This window comes from Salmo salar, chromosome ssa07 (assembly GCF_905237065.1).
Source record: "Salmo salar chromosome ssa07, Ssal_v3.1, whole genome shotgun sequence".
Taxonomy (NCBI): Eukaryota; Metazoa; Chordata; class Actinopteri; order Salmoniformes; family Salmonidae; genus Salmo; species Salmo salar.
Window position 1 is genome coordinate 55,173,890 of NC_059448.1, and position 19,829 is coordinate 55,193,718.

Consider the following 19,829-nt stretch of genomic DNA (forward strand, 5'->3'; position numbering starts at 1 on the left):
CTGTGCCTAAGTCCTGTGTGTTAATGAACCTGAGACTTCCTACAGAACATACTGTCGCTGATGTCTCAACGCCTGCCTCTGAATAACTTTCCCCATAACACTGACATTATGAACACCTGGCCTGTAGGCCTATAATGTTCAAGTTCATGCAATTAGTTAAAACAACTGCAGGGCCATGTGCACAAAGCCAAAAGGTGTATGGAGAAGAAGTGCTTCACATGCAGGATTGTGTGTGCTCCCAAGCCCAGGCACATCAGATTTCAGGCCAGGAATGCATCTAAGCTCAGGTTTTCATTCGCCAAACAGGGTTGAGAGGAACCATTTTAATGTTTTACATCTGACTGTTCACAGCTATATTAGACTTTCAGCCCCAACTAGCCTGGAATGAACTTGAGTGTTTGCAACCAAATCATGAACATTTTAAAATAAAAATACACTCATACTACACTTTTGTTAAGTATTGCAACACTGGCTGGTACAATCTGTGAAACTGCAGAATAGACAAAACAAAATACATTTGTTAAACTGATTGACTATAGAACACACATTTAGTCTTTGTGTATAGCGTACACAGCCATGCTTTCACTTGATACTACTTTCTGCAGTAATAGAACATGGAGCTGTGTAACCTGTTGTCACAATGGTCCTATTGGAGCTTATAGACACATTTGAAGAGGTTGGAGCTCAGTAGCCATTTATGCCTAAATCCATTTGTGTCATTTTCTCTCACGCTACCTCCACCCCTATGTCCTCATCACCCACCCACTGACAGGTCACAACAAGCCATCTGGGAGTACAATACAGGGAAAGAATGTCATGAGACTCTTAAATAAACAGTAACACTTCATTTTAGACCACCGTTTCCACTGGTATTTACCTGGTGTTTATTAGGACAATTAGAAACGGTGTCATTGGGTAGTTTATGGCACTTAATTACATGAATTCAACACAATTGGTAACCAACTAGCTGATACATGGATTGGAGTGCTTGTTGTGATGATTCCCAAAGAAACAAATATAGAATTCATAAGCTATTGTCTTTACATAAGAGAGTAATTACCATTTTACCACGTACATTCAAAGTAAATACTCTCTGTACCTAAGGGGAATTGGGAAAATAATTTTGACATGTAAAAATGTATTTTTTAATGTTAATTCTTAGGATTTTACATGGGTCAGTTCCACTAGCGGTTCTGGGGGGGGGGGGGGGGGTTATGATTATGAACATGGTATGCAGTGAAGAAAACGATATGATAACAATCATGTCTAATGTAACTGGCCCCTCTAACAGTACAACTGGCCCCAGCTTGGCCCACCCAGTTGAAATGGTCTAGAACTGCCACTGGTCAGTTTCTAGAATGAATTCCACACCCGTCTGTACCGTAAAATAAAGTGCTAACCAGTAGTCTTGAACAGTAACAGTATGTTGACCCACATTTTCAGAAAAAAAAATGGTATTCCCAGTGGACCTAGCTTGGTCGTGTTCATTAGGAACAAAACGGACTAAAACAGGACTTGTCCCATAAGAAGCGCTCAATTTCATTTTCCGTTGCGTGCTTTAATGAACACAACCCCGGTGAGGGGAAATGCCAACAGGGCTAGCCGACGGCACAACATGGTTATGTTACGGAGAGTAACAGCATTAGTGTAAACTCCAGTGTTGCAGCGCTTGCCAATCTAAACACCAGTGCTTGTGTAAAAGGCGTTACGGAAAATAAGATTGTTTATTATAAAATCAGGCCTTTCTGTTGTGCTTTCAAATGGGGAAATCCCCTAGTAGCTCAGTGAGTAATAAACTGCAATTACATTATTGGTCTGTATGGACACCCACAATGCTTCATATAAAAAATATATGCTTTATTGAAAGGAATGTATTTACAGTCCATTTAGCTTGAAATATACACTTAGTGGCCAGATTATTAGGTAAACCACTTCGTTCACGGAAATGGGTCCTCCTACAGTGAGTTACTTGTCAATGGCTTGCTATATAAAGCATGCAGATAGGCATCGGTCATTCCGTTATTGTCGATTGAAAGTTAGAATGGACAAAACGAGTCACCTGAGTGACTTTGAGCGTGGTATGATCGTCGATGCCAGGTACGCCTGTTCCAGTATCTCAGAAACGGACGGTCTCCTGGAGTTGTCAAGGGTTTATGGAGAATGGTGCGAATAACAAAAATCGTGCAAGCTAACAGGCACGCTCTCGAAACGTACAACTCGTCGGTCCTTGTCACGGATAGGCTGTTGCAGCAGGCGACCACACCTGGTTCCACTCCTATCAGCTAAAAACCAGAAGAAGCGGCTCCAGTGGGCACGCCATCACCAACACTGGACAATTGAGGAGTGGAAAAACATCGCCTGGTCCAACGAGTCAGGATTTGGCGTAAACACCATGAGTCCATGGCCCCACCTTGCCTAGTGTCAACGATACATGCTGGTGGCGGTGGTGTAATGGTGTGAGGAATGTTTTCCTGGCACACGTTAAGTCCCTCGATACCAATTGAGCAACGTTTGAACGCCACACGTTGTAGAATCCATGCACTGAAGAATTAAGGCTGTTCTGGAGGCAAAGGGGGGACAACAATTTACACTGTGTGAATGGATTTGATGTAAAACTAAATTGGAATATCCCTTAAAATGTGTAGAAACTGGGTAACACTTTACAGTAAAGGCTGTAGGTACAATGATTTATTTAAGCAATAAGGCCCGAGGGGGTGTGGTATATGGCCAATATACCACAGCTAAGGGCTGTTCTTAGGCAAGACGCAACGTGGAGTGCCTGGACACAGCCCTTAGCTGTGGTATATTGGCCACATACCACAAACCCCCGAGGTGCCTTATTGCTATTACAAACTGGTTACCAACATACTTGGCGCAGTAAAAATAAAGATTTTGTCATACACGTGGTTTACGGTCTGAAATACCACAGCTCTCAGCCAATCAGCATTCAGGGATCAAACAACCCAGTTTATAAAACTTGTTATAGCATGCATGGCAAACTACAGTCGGGAGCTTTAACATACACACCATTAGCTAATGAGCTTTATTACATTACTTGGGTTTGCTCTTCCATATTTGAGAAGGGTCGACAGAATTCTCTTGTTCTCCTCAACCCTTATGAGAGTATTAGGGGATAACTGGATGGATATCAATAACAGATCAATGTCATAAACCTCATTGACAAAAAAGTAACTGGACAGAGTCTACATTATTTTTGCAGGGTTTGGACTCCGTTTGCTGGGTTTTCTCCATTTTCAATAAATTACAGATCGTGCCATATTTGAGATCAGTCAAATGACGAATAGGTGTGAATGGAGGAGTTCTCCATTGGCTGTCTGGCTGGAGTACTTCCTGATTAGATGCGTTCCTTTTAGCTCCCCTGGGGCACAGGGTGGGCAGAGTTTCAACATTGACCATTCCATTGGTCATAAAGTGAAAACTCTACCCATCCGGGGTACTGAGTGAGCTAAAACGAACTTTTCGGAACCTTGATTTCTCAGCCATTTCACATGGGTCTGGTCCCTCAGCTACATCAACCCATTCAGGAAATAAACCATTGGTTCTGGTAGCTCAGTTGGTTAGAATATATATTGAACAAAAATAGACACGCAAGAGAATCAAGAACGCAGAAAGAAAGCAGACCACTTCGACGTCTCGACTCTTGTCAAATGGTGGATCATCCAACCAGAATCTTTGGCCTCAAAGCCAGTCCTTGCACCATTGAAATGATCAAGCAGCCTTGAAAATGAACACCATCTACATGAAAGCTTGAGCCCCATCCAGCAGAAGGGGGTAGAATTCCAGACTCCCACACCCCCTGGGTGACCCCAGAGTTGATGACTTAGTCCTGGTCCAGTCTGATTGGGTAGGACCTGATCATGACCAGGTTACTGCCAAGGGTCCGTACGGTGCTGCAGGTTGTAGTTCTGAAGCTCAATCTGGTCCTTTATCTGGTTGATCAGAATCTGAGACAAGAGGATCCCCACCAGCTAACGACAGAGAGAGAGAACACAGGAAAACAATAGAGGCTGGGTGAGCAGAGAAGTAACTTAATGTGGTTCCTGACCTTCTCTACACTTCTAGATGACATGCCCATAGAGTTAGAATGTGAATCTAAATAGACCAGGGCTGGGGTCAAAATAAATTGAAGTCAGTCAATTCAAGAAGTAAACTGAAATTCCAATTTAACAATTGAAATAACAAAATCTACTTTCAATGACTTCTTAATAACCTGAAAAGGAGAAGCTATGTATTTCTAATGTTTGATTTGAAGGAATTGAGTGACATCAATTCAAATGGACCCCAACCCTGAAATAGACTATACAAGTGTGTGTGATGTCTACCTGTGGGATGGCCAGACCCAGGGCGATGCCCCCTAGCATGAACAAGTTGCTGTGGATCCAGTTGACCAGCTTGTCGATGCAGCCATTGGTGTGGATGAAGGCACCAGCCTGCAGGAATGGCAGCCCCTGCATCCCCTGACCACACATTGTGTTAATGACCGCCTGCACACAGACGACACAGACACAGAGACAGAGACAGACAGACAGAGAGAGGGGCAGATTTGAATTACAATGCACGTGCACAAGAATGCACAAGCACGTGCATGCACATTGTGCTCTGTTGAAACTAAACCACACTTGACAATAAAGTGGAACATAAAAATAGCACACTTAACTGTAGCATGTCATGATTTAACCACTGTAACAAGTTGCTGGCCAGATGATTGTAATACCCCAAGGCCCCGATCTTTAACCCCTGACCTCATCTTTAGACAGCAGGCAGCAGGAGAAGGGAACAGAGCAGCGCTCTCGGCTGCGGTTGTCTGTGGTGCAGTTGAAGTACATGTTCTGAGACCAGTCGGTGTAGGTGACACCTCCACAACAGCTGAACTGAGGAGACGAGGACAAACAAGTCATTGGTAATGGATTGTATAGCCTGTGTAGTCAACAGCTGTCAGTCTGTATCTGTGTGAAACTTGTCAGTGTGGTGTGTAGATGTTGTCTTTTAACTCAAGAGCTTGTGAGACACATTTCTGATTAAGACCTATACAATGAACTGAACTGTTGTTTTCAGTTGAGGACGATAGAGGAACCAAAAAGGGTCATCTCAAAACCTTGGCCAAATCGGACAGAGACCCTTCAATACTGAATAAACAGTAGTGAAACTACCGTCGCTGTACAGTACCTCGAGTTCAACGTGTATTATTTGGGAACAAGTATTACAGTGAGAAAGTGTTGTTTTCCAGGTATACGTGGTCCACTCACCTCTTTCTGACCAAAATCGATGAGGTTCTGTAGGTCAATGTCATCCCTATAATGAACGATGGCATTGTTGATAATCTCACTCACTTTATTCCGTGCCTTAAGAAAATACAGAAAAAAAAGATGACATTTGCTTTAAATAATTTGTTTAGTCAATCAACTAATACACTCAATTGTACCCTGAGCAAGACAAGATTGTTCCCACAAGCAGGGGCCATTGAATTACACACAATTATTTATCCTGAGTAAATCCTGGTAATATAATACCCCCATAGTTAGAAAACAGACCTGCCTTCCTTTAAACTGCGTTCTATGTCTTTACACACATGCACACACACGCAAGCAAGCACGCACAGTGGCACGCGCACACTCAAAGTTTACACGTGGTACATTCCTCTGAAAACCAACAGCCTGTTGCTGGGTGAATTAAATCGACTGGTGAAGTGCAGTTGAAGGCAACTAGCAGCAGAGGGCTCTCTGGCCACAAGTCACTGACAAACAGCCTAAAAAAAATTACTTCCTCTTCTAAATATTCATTAGCATTTTTGTCGTCATTATCATATTTATGACCCTTATCTTACGGTAATTACTTAAATGAACTGATATGAGCACTAACTGAACCGATAGAACATTAGAAAACCTACCATATTCAACACTCACAATGTATGAAAGTCTAATCCAAAAGCATGGCTTTCGTTGGCTGCTCTTGTAAATATTGTGAATTCACGGCAAATCTTTCTCCTTTAATGATTTCTAGTTTCCTCTTGTTGTATATGCTGTGTGTACGTTTCAATTACGCAGATTTTATTCTGCACAAGAACTGCCCTTTGGGGACAGTAACAATCTATTGAATTGACCTCAAAGAGAGATGCTGCACTTCTTTAACAAGAACTGGAAAAGGACAGAATATTGGGACCTGGTCAAGGTATTATGATCTAGCTAGAGGCAGGGGTGGAGGAGACGGGACGCGTGGGAGTTCCCAGAGTCAATTCTTAGGGGGAACCGACGTGTCCAGTTTATTATGGGTAATAAAATGCTGCATGATACAACCAATAGAAATAATTCCCCATAGTGATACCCCCGTAATGATACCCCCATAATTCTGTCCTTTTCTAGTGGAGATACAGTACCTTATCTGAGAAGACGAAGCCCAGGACACCTGCAGCTAGCTGCAGCAGAAAGATGATAGTCAGGAAGATGCAGAACTGGAGGAAAGAAGGAAGGAAGGAAGGAAGGCAGAAAGGAAAGAAAGAAAGAAAGGAAAAAGAGAGTGAGAAAGAAAGAAAGAGAGAGCGAGAGAGGAAGAGTTAATCATTTGTTCAGTCTGAGGGCATGTCACTCAAGCCTTATGGATAAGAATGTATTAGCCTGGTAATCTTTCAGGGGTCAAAACCCCCCATCAGCAGATACTTTAGTCCTCCTCAGGTTATCTCATACTAGGCTATTCAAATGATAGAGCACAACACAGATGATAACTGGCAGTATTTTAGAATGCATCCTTCCTTCCAGCCTGCCTTCCTTGAGGTAGAGATCACTGATTCATACATTTGGCTATGTGAAAGCACAATTTCTATCTTATTGCTTTCACCCACCAATCCTTAACAGATCACTGATTTCTTCAAGGAAGGTAGGTAGGCATGAAGGTTCTATTTATCAAATCTGCATTGTGGGGAATAGGTTCCTAAGTAAGCATTTCACGGTGAAGTCTACACCTGTTGTATTCTGTGAATGGGACCAATAACATTTGATTTTGATTTGAGGATGCTCTTTTAAAAAGAGTTAGAAGTGGGCTAGACCACTGACTGTGTGTAGGAGGCAGATGTTCTCTCTGAGGGAGCCCACACAGCCACAGAAGGTGATGAAGAACATGAGCACCCCCACGATCAGCAGCAGGATGGCAGGGTCCACCGCTAGATAGGCCATGGCTGCCTCTGGGAGAGGGACAAAGAGGGAGAGAAGGGACAGAGAGCAAGTGAAAGAATCATGTACCAGAGAGAGTGGAAAGAGAGAGTATACGTGGCGCCAAAGAGAGAGAGAGAGAGAGAGAGAGAGAGAGAGAGAGAGAGAGAGAGAGTGTATGTGGCGCCAGAGTGAGAGAGAGCGCTTGATTTGTTTACAATGACTGAAGTTGGTTCTTATCTGAGAAGGAATTACAAACATAGTGGGGATATTCATCAAACCTTAGAAGAAGTTGTGAGCCGTTTGCATTTTTGACATTCTTCCTAACAGAGGGACCTTTGGAACCACAAACAAAATGACATACTCTATAAACGTCCTGTACTGCCTTGGCATTTCTGCCTTGGTGTTGCGACCAGGGTCGTGTTCATAAAGGCACAAAACAGGAGAAATGGAGTGAAACAGGATGGGATGAGACTACCTGGTCCAATAAGAAACTAACATTTTCGTTTTCCATTTAAAACGTTTAGCTACAGTATGGTGTATGACCTAGGCCTATTGAACTCAGTACGAAAGCACCACTAGAATGCCATACAAACAGCTCTGGAAATTCACACTGAATGTATGCATCGATTGAGTCAATGGAGGATCACTTACCGGAATGTTTCATCATCCTCGCGTAAATGCCAATAGACATCAACACCAATGAGATCATCTGATAAAATGAAAAGAAAAAAAGTCAATGTTATTTTTGTTGCTGTAAATAGGCATATGGAGTAGAACGATATGAGAGTAGACTGAATATGAACCTGGACATAGTGTCTTTATGAAAGTATGACACAGGAGAAAGACACTCAGTCTCAAAGGAGGAGAACAGGAGGGATTTAAACTGTCCAATGCAGATGTTTTTATCTCAATATCAAATAATTAATTACCTTACTGTGATTTTTTGTTTTTGACCATTTTAATTGAAAACAAAAACACCTTCTTGGAAAAGAGCAATTTCTCAATCAAAAATGTTTCTAGGATTGTCTGGGAGTGGTCTGAGTGGGAAGGGGAAAACTGAAAACTAGCTGTTATTGGCAGAGAGGTTTGGAATAATTTTTTTATTGGTCTATTAGCAAATGTACTACCTGGTGATGTCACCAGGCAGGCCAAAAGTACATTTTCAAACAGCTCTTACAGTAAAAGGGCATTATCATATTCACAATATTATTCCAACCTCAGTGTGGAAATGTATATAAAACACAGTAAGGAGGTATGTGAGAAAAAGCTCACTCTGAAAATGGAACTCTTCTCCTTTAAGAGCAGACCATAGTTATAACTCTATGGAGCAGATCCACACACTCAGCCAGGCAGGAGCTAGGGGATGTCACTACGCTGAAGTGACACTTAACATTCGACTACAGAAACTTTAAGCTGCTTTTCAGAATCAGAATTTTCCCCCTGGAGACCGCTGAATTGTATAAAACATGTCATTTTTTTGTTTCCGTCTGATTCTGAGGAGAGAGAAAATACCCATCCACACAGCAGAGAGTGGAGAGAGAGGTTACTGTAGCAGGTGAGGAGAAGTCATCTTCCTGCTACACACGTCCTGCTATTAATCCTTTCTGGTTAAAGTTGGATTTTATCTTTAAACTACAGTCGTGGCCAAAAGTTTTGAAAATGACACAAATATTAATTTTCACAAAGTTTGCTGCTTCAGTGTCTTTAGATATTTTTGTCAGATGTTACTATGCAATACTGAAGTATAATTACAAGAATTTCATAAGTGTCAAAGGCTTTTATTGACAATTACATGAAGTTGATGCAAATAGTCAATATTTTCAGTGTTGACCCTTCTTTTTCAAGACCTCTGCAATCCGCCCTGGCATGCTGTAAATTAACTTCTGGGCCACATCCTGACTGATGGCAGCCCATTCTTGCATAATCAATGCTTGGAGTTTGTCAGAATTTGTGGGGTTTTGTTTGTCCACCCGCATCTTGAAGATTGACCACAAGTTCTCAATGGGATTAAGGTCTGGGGAGTATCCTGGCCATGGACCCAAAATATCGATGTTTTGTTCCCTGAGCCACTTAGTTCCATCATGCTGGAAAAGGCATTGTTCATCACCAAACTGTTCCTGAATGGTTGGGAGAAGTTTCTCTCTGAGGATGTGTTGGTACCATTCTTTATTCCTGGCTGTGTTCTTAGGCAAAATTGTGAGTGAGCCCACTCCCTTGGCTGAGAAGCAACCCCACACATGAATGGTCTCAGGATGCTTTACTGTTGGCATGACACAGGACTGATGGTAGTGCTCACCTTGTCTTCTCCGGACAAGCTTTTTTTCCAGATGCCCCAAACAATCGTAAAGGGGATTCATCAGAGAAAATGACTTTACCCCAGTCCTCAGCAGTCCAATCCCTGTACCTTTTGCAGAATATCAGTCTGTCCCTGATGCTTTTCCTGGAGAGAAGCGGCTTCTTCGCTGCCCTTCTTAACACCAGGCCATCCTCCAAAAGTCTTCGCCTCACTGTGCGTGCAGATGCACTCACACCTGCCTGCTGCCATTCCTGAGCAAGCTCTGTACTGGTGATGCCCCGATCCCGCAGCTGAATCAACTTTAGGAAACGGTCCTGGCGCTTGCTGGATTTTCTTGGGCGCCCTGAAGCCTTCTTCACAACAATTGAACCGCTCTCCTTGAAGTTCGTGATGATCTGATAAATGGTTGATTTAGGTGCAATCTTACTGGCAGCAATATCCTTGCCTGTGAAGCGCTTTTTGTGCAAAGCAATGATGACGGCACGTGTTTCCTTGCAGGTAACCATGTTCGACAGAGGAAGAACAATGATTCCAAGCACCACCCTCCTTTTGAAGCTTCCAGTCTGTTATTCGAACTCAATCAGCATGACAGAGTGATCTCCAGCCTTGTCCTCGTCAACACTCACACCTGTGTTAATGAGAGAATCACTGACGATGTCAACTGGTCCTTTTGTGGCAGGGCAAAAATGCAGTGAAAATGTTTTTTGGGGATTCAGTTCATTTGCATGGCAAAGAGGGATTTTGCAATTAATTGCACTTCATCTGATCACTCTTCATAACATTCTGGAGTATATGCAAATTGCATCATACAAACTGAGGCAGCAGACTTTGTGAAAATTTATATTTGTGTCATTCTCAAAACTTTTGGCCACGACTGTACATTAAAAATGGTTAAAATAAGCCCTGATAAGTAGCTCTACAGTGAAATTCAGTAAAAGTATGATGTCTTTAGAATGAAGAACTGATTTATTCAAATTAAGATTAGCTCTTATCTTCCTTGACTCATCCAGGAAGTCAGTTCATGGCTATATTTTATTGTGTTCCAGAAATGGTGTCCCTCAGTAGTCTGCTGTCTGAAGAGCAGTTCCTGTGTTCCTGTCTGGATGTGTTCACTGACCCTGTCACCACTTCATGTGGACACACCTTCTGCATGGCCTATATCAGTGGATACTGGAATACCACTGACCTGTGCCAGTGTCCAATGTATAAGCAGAAGGTTTACACCGGACCAGAGCTTTGCGTCAATACTTTCATCGCTGAGATGGCTGTTCAGTTTAGAAAGTCTGTTCAAGGGAAAGTTCCCAGCTGCCCAGGCCAGCAGCCTGCCGAGCCGGGAGAAGTGTCCGCTGACGTCTGCACTGGGAAAAAGCTCAAGGCACTAAAGTCCTGCTTGGAGTGTCTGACCTCCTACTGTGAGACTCACCTGCAGCCTCATCAGATTCATCAGCACTGAAGAGACACAAACTGATCAACCCTGTGGAGAACCTGGAAGACATGATGTGAAAGAAGCACAACACACTCATGGAGCTGTTCTGTAGGACTGACCAGATGTGTGTGTGTGTCAGTTCTGCACAGAGACTGACCACACCGTCCCTCTCGAGGAAGAGTTTGGGGAGAGGAAGGCTCAGCTGGGGAAGACGGAGTCACAAGTGCAGCAAATGATCCGGGAGCGACTGCAGAAAATCAATGATATCAAAACGCTCAGTGGAGGTCAGCAAGAAAGACGCAAATCGAGAAATAGCAGATGTGCAGTTCTTCACTGCTCTGGTGGAGTTCATTGAAAGAAGTTCATTGGGGTGATTGAGAAGAAGCAGAAAGCAGCAGAGAGGCGGGCGGAAGGGCTCATTAAAGAGCTGGAGCAGGAAATCACTGAGTTGAAGAGGAGAAGCACTGAGCTAGAGCAGATTTCACACACTGAGGACCACCTTCATCTAGTCCAGAGCTTCCCATCCCTGTGCACCCCATGAACACCAGGGACTGGACTAAGATCAGTGTTTACTGTGATCTGTGTGTGGGGAACTTAAGGAGAGCTGTGTCTCAGCTGGAGGATACCGTAACCAAGGAGATGGAGAAGTTGTGTGATGCTGAGATGAAGAGGGTCCAGCAATGGGCAGTGGATGTGACTCTAGACCCTGATACAAGACATCGATATCTTGTTCTGTCTGAGGATGGGGAAAAAAAGTGAGAGATGGGTACAGGCAACATACTCTCTAATATGACCTAGAAAGGCATTGGAATATTCCCAGTGTCATGGGAAAGGAGGGCTTCTCCTCAGGAAGATTCTACTACGAGGTGCAGGTTGAGGGAAAAACGACTAGGTTTTGGGAGTAATTAAAGAGTCCACAAACAGAGCCCTCTTGTTACGGTACCCTGAAAATGGATTCTGGAATGCACGACTCCTAGGTGATTGGGTCTGTCCTATTGGTTGCACCCCAGTCTGCCTTAAGAAGAAGCTCAGGAGAGTGGGGGTGTTTGTGGATTTTGAGGAGGGTCAGGTCTCCTTTTATGATGTGGAGAACAAGTTTCATATCTTCTCTTTCATTGGCAACACCTTCACTTAGAAACTATATCCATACTTCAACCCTGGTTGTTATGGTGGTGACAACTCAGCCCCATTGGTCATCTCTCCTGTCAATCACCCAGATTGACAATGAAATGGGAAAATATTGATTATCAGTTAACACCCTGCAGAGGTGCTGTAGGCCTACGAGTCCTGAACTTTTCATGATTCTTAACTCAACCATTGTGGTGACTTGAACTCAGTCTTGATCAATAGTAACTTAAGCCTTCTTCACATTGCAGGCCTTAAATGCTCAAATCAGTTTTATTTTCCAAATCCATTTAGGAATACTGACTGTCCAAACAGCAAGTTACAAGTGACCAAATCAGATGTGTGTGTGTTAAGACTGCAGTCATTTGCTGACAAGGCTATGCTAGTTGTTATAGTAACGATGGGTGTGTGCACAGTGGCATAGGCTGATTGGTGGTGTGGTGCTCGTGCTTCCTAGCACTCAGAAGTTATGTAGCAGGCTAAGGTGACGACTCCTGCCATGGACGTTTCCCAGTTGCTTTGAATGTTCAAAATCATAGTGCAAGGACACTTTTAAAGCCTCAAAAGGATAAGATGATCCAACTTTCAAAAGGAGTCCTTTTTGGCCACAGCAGTCAACTAGCTAGCTGGGTAGCTTTCAAACATGCACTAGTTTGTTTGTAAACAATTAACTAGCTAATTGGCTACCACATGATCTTGTCAAACTGTCAAAAGAGTAGCTAGCAAGCAACAAGAGATGCCAAATAACAGTCTAAAAACCACTTGATAATTCAGATTTGACCGTTCAGACATAAATCTGATTCCTGGCCATGTGACATATCAGACTTCAAACAACCGATGAATGTGGTTTGAAATGTGGCTTGAAATATCCTATTCCATGTGCTTTTTGGATGTTCAGACTGAAGGAAAAATAACAGATTACAATGGGATATGCAACAACAAAAAAAGGATTTGAGTCACTTCAAACTGCCAATGTGAACCAGGCTTTAGTTGTTCATTAAAGTTTCTCTCCTTTGCATAATTCAACATGCTATCTACAACTCTTTTATTACCTAACAAGCCTCACTAATATACACTGAACAAAAATATAAAACCCAACATGTAAAGTGTTGGTCCCATGTTTTATGAGCTGAAATAAAAGATCCCAGAAATGTTCCATACGCACAAAAAGCTTTTCTTTCAAATTCAATGCAGAAATTTCTTTACATCCCTGTTAGAGAGCATTTCTCCTTTGCCAAGATAATCCATCCACCTGCCAGGTGTTGCATATCAATAAGATGATCATAGAGCATGATCATTACACAGGTGCACCTTGTGTTGGGGACAATAATGTGCAGTTGTGTCACACAGGGAACATGCAATTGGTATGCCGACTACAGGAAAGTCCACCAGAGCTGTTAACAGAGAATTTAATGTTAATTTCTCTACCATAAGCCGCCTCCGTTGTTTTAGAGAATTTGGCAGTACATCCAACCTGCCTCACAACCGTAGACCACGTGTATGGCGTAGTGTGGGCGAGCGGTTTGCTAATGTCAATGTTATGAACAAAGTGCCCCATGGTGGCGGTGGGGTTATGGTATGGGCAGGCATAAGCTATGGACAATGAGAACAATTTCATTGTATCAATGGCAATTTGAATGCACAGAGTTACATTGACGAGATCCTAAGGCCCAGTTTATATTTTTGTTCAGTATCCTAAGCTAGCTATTTTTCTTTATGCTGTGAACTGTAGCTTGAAAGATTGTCAGAGCACAAGTTTTAGCATAAGCAAGGGACTTGTGACTCAACTCTAACGATAGGCCTTGGGACTCTAGTGGGACTTGAGGTTTAGTCACTTGACTACATCACTAGCAATGTGTACGTAACTTAAAACATAAACAAAACAAATTCAGTGCATGTCAGAACAGAACAGAACCATTGGAAAGTGGGTGTGCTGTAGTATTTACACTAGTTTTAGTCAGTGAGTAAAAGTGGCATACAATGTAAAACTAAATAGATTCTCAAATATACAGTTTAGCACACTGAGAATCATATAACGGAACCGACGAACAACATTCAACTAGTGACTTTATCCATAATAGGCTGATGGGTCAATGTTCAGAACTAGTGAGTTGGGATATGTTCTGTTCTATAGAGTTCGTTCTCGTTTGACTAAATAAACAACTTGGCAGCGATCAGCGATAATGGCCCTTTCACTTTTTTTTCCAACCTGCAGCTTCACCAACATAACAGGGAGTGCACAGCAACCCCTCTCCCACTCCAGTATCCAGTTACCACACCTTGCACTTTGGAGGGAAAAGCCTAGTCTGTCCTCCGAGTAAGGACTAGTCTTCCTCTGCACAAAGGAAGCTAAATGGATAGTTTACAAAAAACACTGTTGTCATGTGTGCAAAGATAGAGAATAAACTCTTGAGCCATCTATCCAGTCATTAGTTTGAGTTGAGCGATTCATTGGTTGTGGTGTAAATTTTGCCCTCTAAGTTATTTAGGGAAAATGGAAACAGAAAATGAGCGGCCTTCCTACAGCTCTGTACCTCAAATGGAATTGCCATGTGGTCACTAGAGACAGATATCTTCCTTGGTGGTTTGTTCAGATAACCTCTCACACCATAGTTCACATTTGTAGCAATACTGATGACTCCCTCGCTTTTAACAGTCTACGCAGGGTGTTAGATGTGTCCTTCCAGACACATTCTCCAGCTAGCCAGAGGGGGTGAAAAACTATGTCAAAAATGCATTCCTCACAGCCAGAGATGCAAGTTTTTACAAGATCTTATCCTGCTTGCACAAGGCCAAAGAGTAGCTCTGACTTGTGCTTGTGGTACGTTGTGAGGGACTGGACCGTAACAATCAGGAGTTTGTTTTTAGGACGTCCATGTTCAAACTTGTAAATCAATGTAGAAGTGGCCAGGGGTGAAGATGGGGGGGAAACCTGGTTCCGTCCACGTTCTGGGAGTGAAATCTTTTTGACATGTAAAAAATAGTTTATGGTGAATGAAATTAGTTTACATTAGTGTGTTCCTGAGTTACTCTTTTTCCATGTCCACTTCTGCAGGTGACCCATGTGGTAAATTTAGCAGATGTAATGATACCATTATTGTACATAATGAAGAATCAAACCTGAAAGTATTTTGAGGACACATCCAGGTGTGGACACACTGACACTGTAGCCTACATGTTGTTTTGCACATAGCTAACCTCAAGCCTGTCATTTCCTGTCTATGAATCTGCCTTTATCTGCTATGCATAGGAAGGACTAGCTCTGGTCTCGTTGCACAACCAGAAAGAGTTGCCTCTGATAGTTAATTAACTCCTCTCTGTTAGTAGAGGAACGCCTACTAAACACCCTGGACCAGAGCTAAGGTGTTAGTAGAGGAACGCCTACTAAACACCCTGGACCAGAGCTAAGGTGTTAGTAAAGGAATGTGTACTAAACACCCTGGACCAGAGCTAAGGTGTTAGTAGAGGAACGACTACTAAACAACCTGGACCAGAGCTAAGGTGTTAGTAGAGGAACGCCTACTAAACAACCTGGACCAGAGCTAAGGTGTTAGTAGAGGAACGCCTACTAAACAACCTGGACCAGAGCTAAGGTGTTAGTAAAGGAACGCCTACTAAACAACCTGGACCAGAGCTAAGGTGTTAGTAGAGGAACGCCTACTAAACAACCTGGACCAGAGCTAAGGTGTTAGTAAAGGAACGCCTACTAAACAACCTGGACCAGAGCTAAGGTGTTAGTAGAGGAACGCCTACTAAACAACCTGGACCAGAGCTAAGGTGTTAGTAGAGGAACGCCTACTAAACACCCTGGACCAGAGCTAAGGTGTTAGTAGAGAAACGCCTACTAAACAACCTGGACCAGAGCTAAGGTGTTAGTAAAGGAACGCCTACTAAACAACCTGGACCAGAGCTAAGGTGTTAGTAGAGAAACGCTTACTAAACACCCTGGACCAGAGCTAAGGTGTTAGTAGAGGAACGCCTACTAAACAACCTGGACCAGAGCTAAGGTGTTAGTAGAGGAACGCCTACTAAACACCCTGGACCAGAGCTAAGGTGTTAGTAGAGGAACGCCTACTAAACAACCTGGACCAGAGCTAAGGTGTTAGTAGAGGAACGCCTACTAAACAACCTGGACCAGAGCTAAGGTGTTAGTAAAGGAATGTGTACTAACACCCTGGAGCAGAGCTAAGGTGTTAGTAAAGGAATGTGTACTAACACCCTGGAGCAGAGCTAAGGTGTTAGTAAAGGAATGTGTACTAAACACTCTGGACCAGAGCTAAGGTGTTAGTAAAGGAATGTGTACTAACACCCTGGACCAGAGCTAAGGTGTTAGTAGAGGAACGCCTACTAAACAACCTGGACAAGAGCTAAGGTGTTAGTAAAGGAATGTGTACTAACACCCTGGAGCAGAGCTAAGGTGTTAGTAAAGGAATGTGTACTAACACCCTGGACCAGAGCTAAGGTGTTAGTAAAGGAATGTGTACTAACACCCTGGACCAGAGCTAAGGTGTTAGTAGAGGAATACGTACTAACACCCTGGAGCAGAGCTAAGGTAGGCTAACGTTTATGCTAGGTTTCCGCTAGTTATGGAATGTAAACACAGCAGAACTGGACATAAATCCACGTCAAAACCTATTAACACTGCAAAGCAGTACAGACTAAAACCCAACACTGGAAATCCCAGTCTGCAATAACAAGGCTGCTTGTTCTTGCGTCTTAGTCTGAAATCCCCTTAGTGTTGAACAGTGAGTGAAAGTTATGGTTCCCCCAAGCACCTGACAGTAGGCTGACACATCTGTACTATCAATTTGCGTATTTTGCAAACTTCTGCTTCCAGAGTTGTTCATGGCTGGCTGCCTTTTTATAGTTGTTAAAGATATTCTGTACTCAAGGACAACGTTTGGGGAAGTAGCTAAATCAGTTGGCATGCTGACAATCATAAACAAAGCAGATGTCATGAGATCAGGAGCATTCAGAGTGGCACATTTTTCCCCAGATGTTTTTCTATTGAACAGATCATGAGAGATGATAGCAGTGGGGAGAGAGAGAGAGTGGTTGTGTCAAAGGGCACTAGGCCAGATTCTAGCCTTTGCCGACACTATAGACATGTGTGCCTACACTGACAGCCAAGGCATGGGATGATTGCCTATGCTGTGTGATGTTAAAGCAGGGCCCATATCAAAGGTATGAACTCAATACAGAACACCAAGCCTGGATATTTCAAAGAGCTCCTATCTCCTAATGTGTCATAGGTTGCTCAGAACAGCGCCGACACTACCATCACCATCAAAGGCACATCAGTGCTTGGTGACACAGTGATTGGGGGGGGGGAAGAGGATGGGGTCCTTCTCACATATTTTGATACAAACTGGGACAAGGAAAGCTCATTCAAAAGGAAAAGAAAATGGGGCCAAGATTAGTTTCTGATAGTCAAACATGCCAAATGCAGCTGTAACAAGCATTTGATGAGGTCTAGCAACAACAAACAAGAAAAGAGCAAACAGCCCTCTCACAGATAACTCTTTCAACAGCTTTCTAGGATGTGATTGAAGTATGTAAGAGGCATATTTGATACGCTCATTTGACTGTTAAACAGATTTGGAGAGGAGAGTGCATGGGCCCCCTTTTCACAGAACCCCATGTTGCACCATCAGCATATGAATAAATGAAACTTTGCGTTGCTTGGCAACAGCTTGGTTAAAAAAGGAGTTGTGACAGTGGACTGGCATATAAAGAGCAGTGTATAATGGAGTTTTGTTTACTGCTCCTATTGGTTTTCACATTATTATTGAAATGAGAGTCTGGATCCCCTCTATATAAAGACTATTCATTTAGGTCTAAACGTATTCTAGCAGCCAACGTCTATCAAGACTAGATCCATTATTAATGGAGTAAAATTGGTTATTTAAACACAAATGACAGTTCCAAAACAAGGTGACACTTTGACCAATGAGAGAGCTGCAGGGTATGTGCAGGCATTCCTTAGCTTGCCTGTAGCTCCATTCCTCACCACTATCACAGCTGTGATGTTGTAGCTGCTGTTTAAACATGTTCATCAGCAATAAGCACTGCTTCAGTATGACACTAGTCATTGGAGTCAAACATGAAGCAGAATACAACCTCTACTTCTCGATCATGTACTCCTTTGAATAGGCAATATTGGTTATTTTCCACGGTTAAGGATTGATTATGATTGTTTTGTAGCATAGAAGCAAAGGCATAAAAACATTGCTAAACGTTTCATCCTATTGAATATGTTGCCGAAGGCCAATGGTTAGAAAAACCAGCCCAGTGAATGATCATTGGGGGGGGGGGGTTCTCATGCATTCACACAATAATAAACTAACAGCCTAAATCAATGATTAACCAGTCCTCACAGCAATGTAGCCTAAATTACTGGAACTTGCTCACGTCCAATGAAAACTATAGCCTAACAGCAAATGGATATTTACAATTTGTACAATGAAAATGTGTGCGTAAACTTAAATTAGGCAGAGTGAGGTGCACAGATTACGCAAAATCAGCAGACAAAACCAGCAAAAATTTAAACATTAAATACTTACCCAAAATATTAAGTTAAAAAGGAAAAGTAGATATTTGACAACTGGGCTGACAAAGCTGAACTCTTTATCGTAAGTCGCCAGCGCGGCTCTTTTCCCCATGGTTAAAAATCAGAATTCCCAATCCGTGCGTAAATGTAGGCTATCACCTTCCTTGGTCTTTCCGCAATAGTCCAAGTATATCAACACATTCATACGTGCGTTTATAGCTACTTTTTTATTTACGGTTTTTATTTACGGAGTAAAGTACAGTAGCCTAAGTTGTAGGGCGAGTCACTACTCACACTCGGTGGTGCTGGATTCCTATTACATTTCCTTATTCAGACAAGTCTAGAGAAAATAGGCTACATACACAACAGAGACACGAGCAAAAGCCTACAGCCGCAGCGCAACCTTGGGTTTGTAAAGAGGGCGTCTTTCTCAGTATTGTGCGAAGTGGGTCACCTGTTTCAAAGTTGCTAGTGCTACTGTGATTAATGATTGACGGATGTAGCCGAATGCGTAACTTTGAATTTGTTTGGTATCTGCAATGTAATCAATTACAAAACAATACAAAATAAAAACTATTAATTTGCTTTATATAATTAAAACATGATTAACAAACCAATTTTCTGCTTGAGGTTTGAGGCTATAGGTGCATTTGACGACAGAAGATCAAACTGGTACACAAACTACACAATAAATACACACTTGCTAAATTTTACATGATTTAGCCTAACACAGTGTCAAATGTTATAATGTAAAGGGTTTGTCAGTTTGGCATTAAAGGCCCAATTAGCCGTTTTTATATCAATATCAAATAATTTATGGGTAACAGTTAGCTAAGTACATTAATGTAATAGATTTCCATAAAAAATGGCAAAAAACTATTTCTCAAGCAAGAATTTTGCTAGGACTTTCTGTGAGTGGTCTGAGTTGGGAGGTGAAAACTGAAAACTAGCTGTTATTGGCAGAATAAGGAATTAGAATACTAGACTAGACTTGACACTTCTTATGATGGTCTAAAGGTCAGTTATTTCGATCAGATATTGTGTAAAATAATACATTTTAAGAATTTAAAATGTAGCACTCACAGCTTTCCAAAAAAAACAAAATTTTGACATTTAGGATCATGTATTTTAGAGGCTATTTATACAGAAAATGTATATAAAACCTGTAAAAAAAACCCTGTATTTATAATTATCTGACAATATTTTAATGCACAATTTCGGGTATATCACATGCCTTACATGTATTTTTCTGCATAAATACAATCT

The 19,829-nt window shown here is 42.3% G+C and overlaps 1 protein-coding gene across 1 annotated transcript; it reads right to left on the reverse strand.

Annotated features, from left to right (window-relative positions):
* Positions 1-860: 860 nt before the first annotated feature.
* Positions 861-18,989, reverse strand: tspan33a (tetraspanin 33a). The gene is made up of 8 exons (XM_014208791.2): positions 18,577-18,989; positions 7,818-7,875; positions 7,068-7,195; positions 6,395-6,469; positions 5,268-5,363; positions 4,764-4,892; positions 4,344-4,505; positions 861-3,989 (listed from the first exon to the last, which is right to left on the reverse strand). The coding sequence occupies exons 1-8, from the start codon at positions 18,673-18,675 to the stop codon at positions 3,888-3,890; spliced, it is 849 nt and encodes a 282-aa protein (XP_014064266.2). The 5' UTR covers positions 18,676-18,989; the 3' UTR covers positions 861-3,887.
* Between the last annotated feature and the right edge of the window lie 840 nt (positions 18,990-19,829).

What these genes read in the sequence shown, in the direction of transcription:
- tspan33a (XM_014208791.2), bottom strand. Translation starts at nt 18,675, where the DNA reads ATGGGGAAAAGAGCCGCGCTGGCGACTTACGATAAAGAGTTCAGCTTT. An exon ending in ACATCTGCCTCCTACACACA is followed by an intron (nt 6,470 to 7,067) that starts GTCAGTGGTCTA and finishes TCTTTCCTCCAG; the next exon opens with TTCTGCATCTTCCTGACTAT. An exon ending in TCGATTTTGGTCAGAAAGAG is followed by an intron (nt 4,893 to 5,267) that starts GTGAGTGGACCA and finishes TCGTCTCCTCAG; the next exon opens with TTCAGCTGTTGTGGAGGTGT.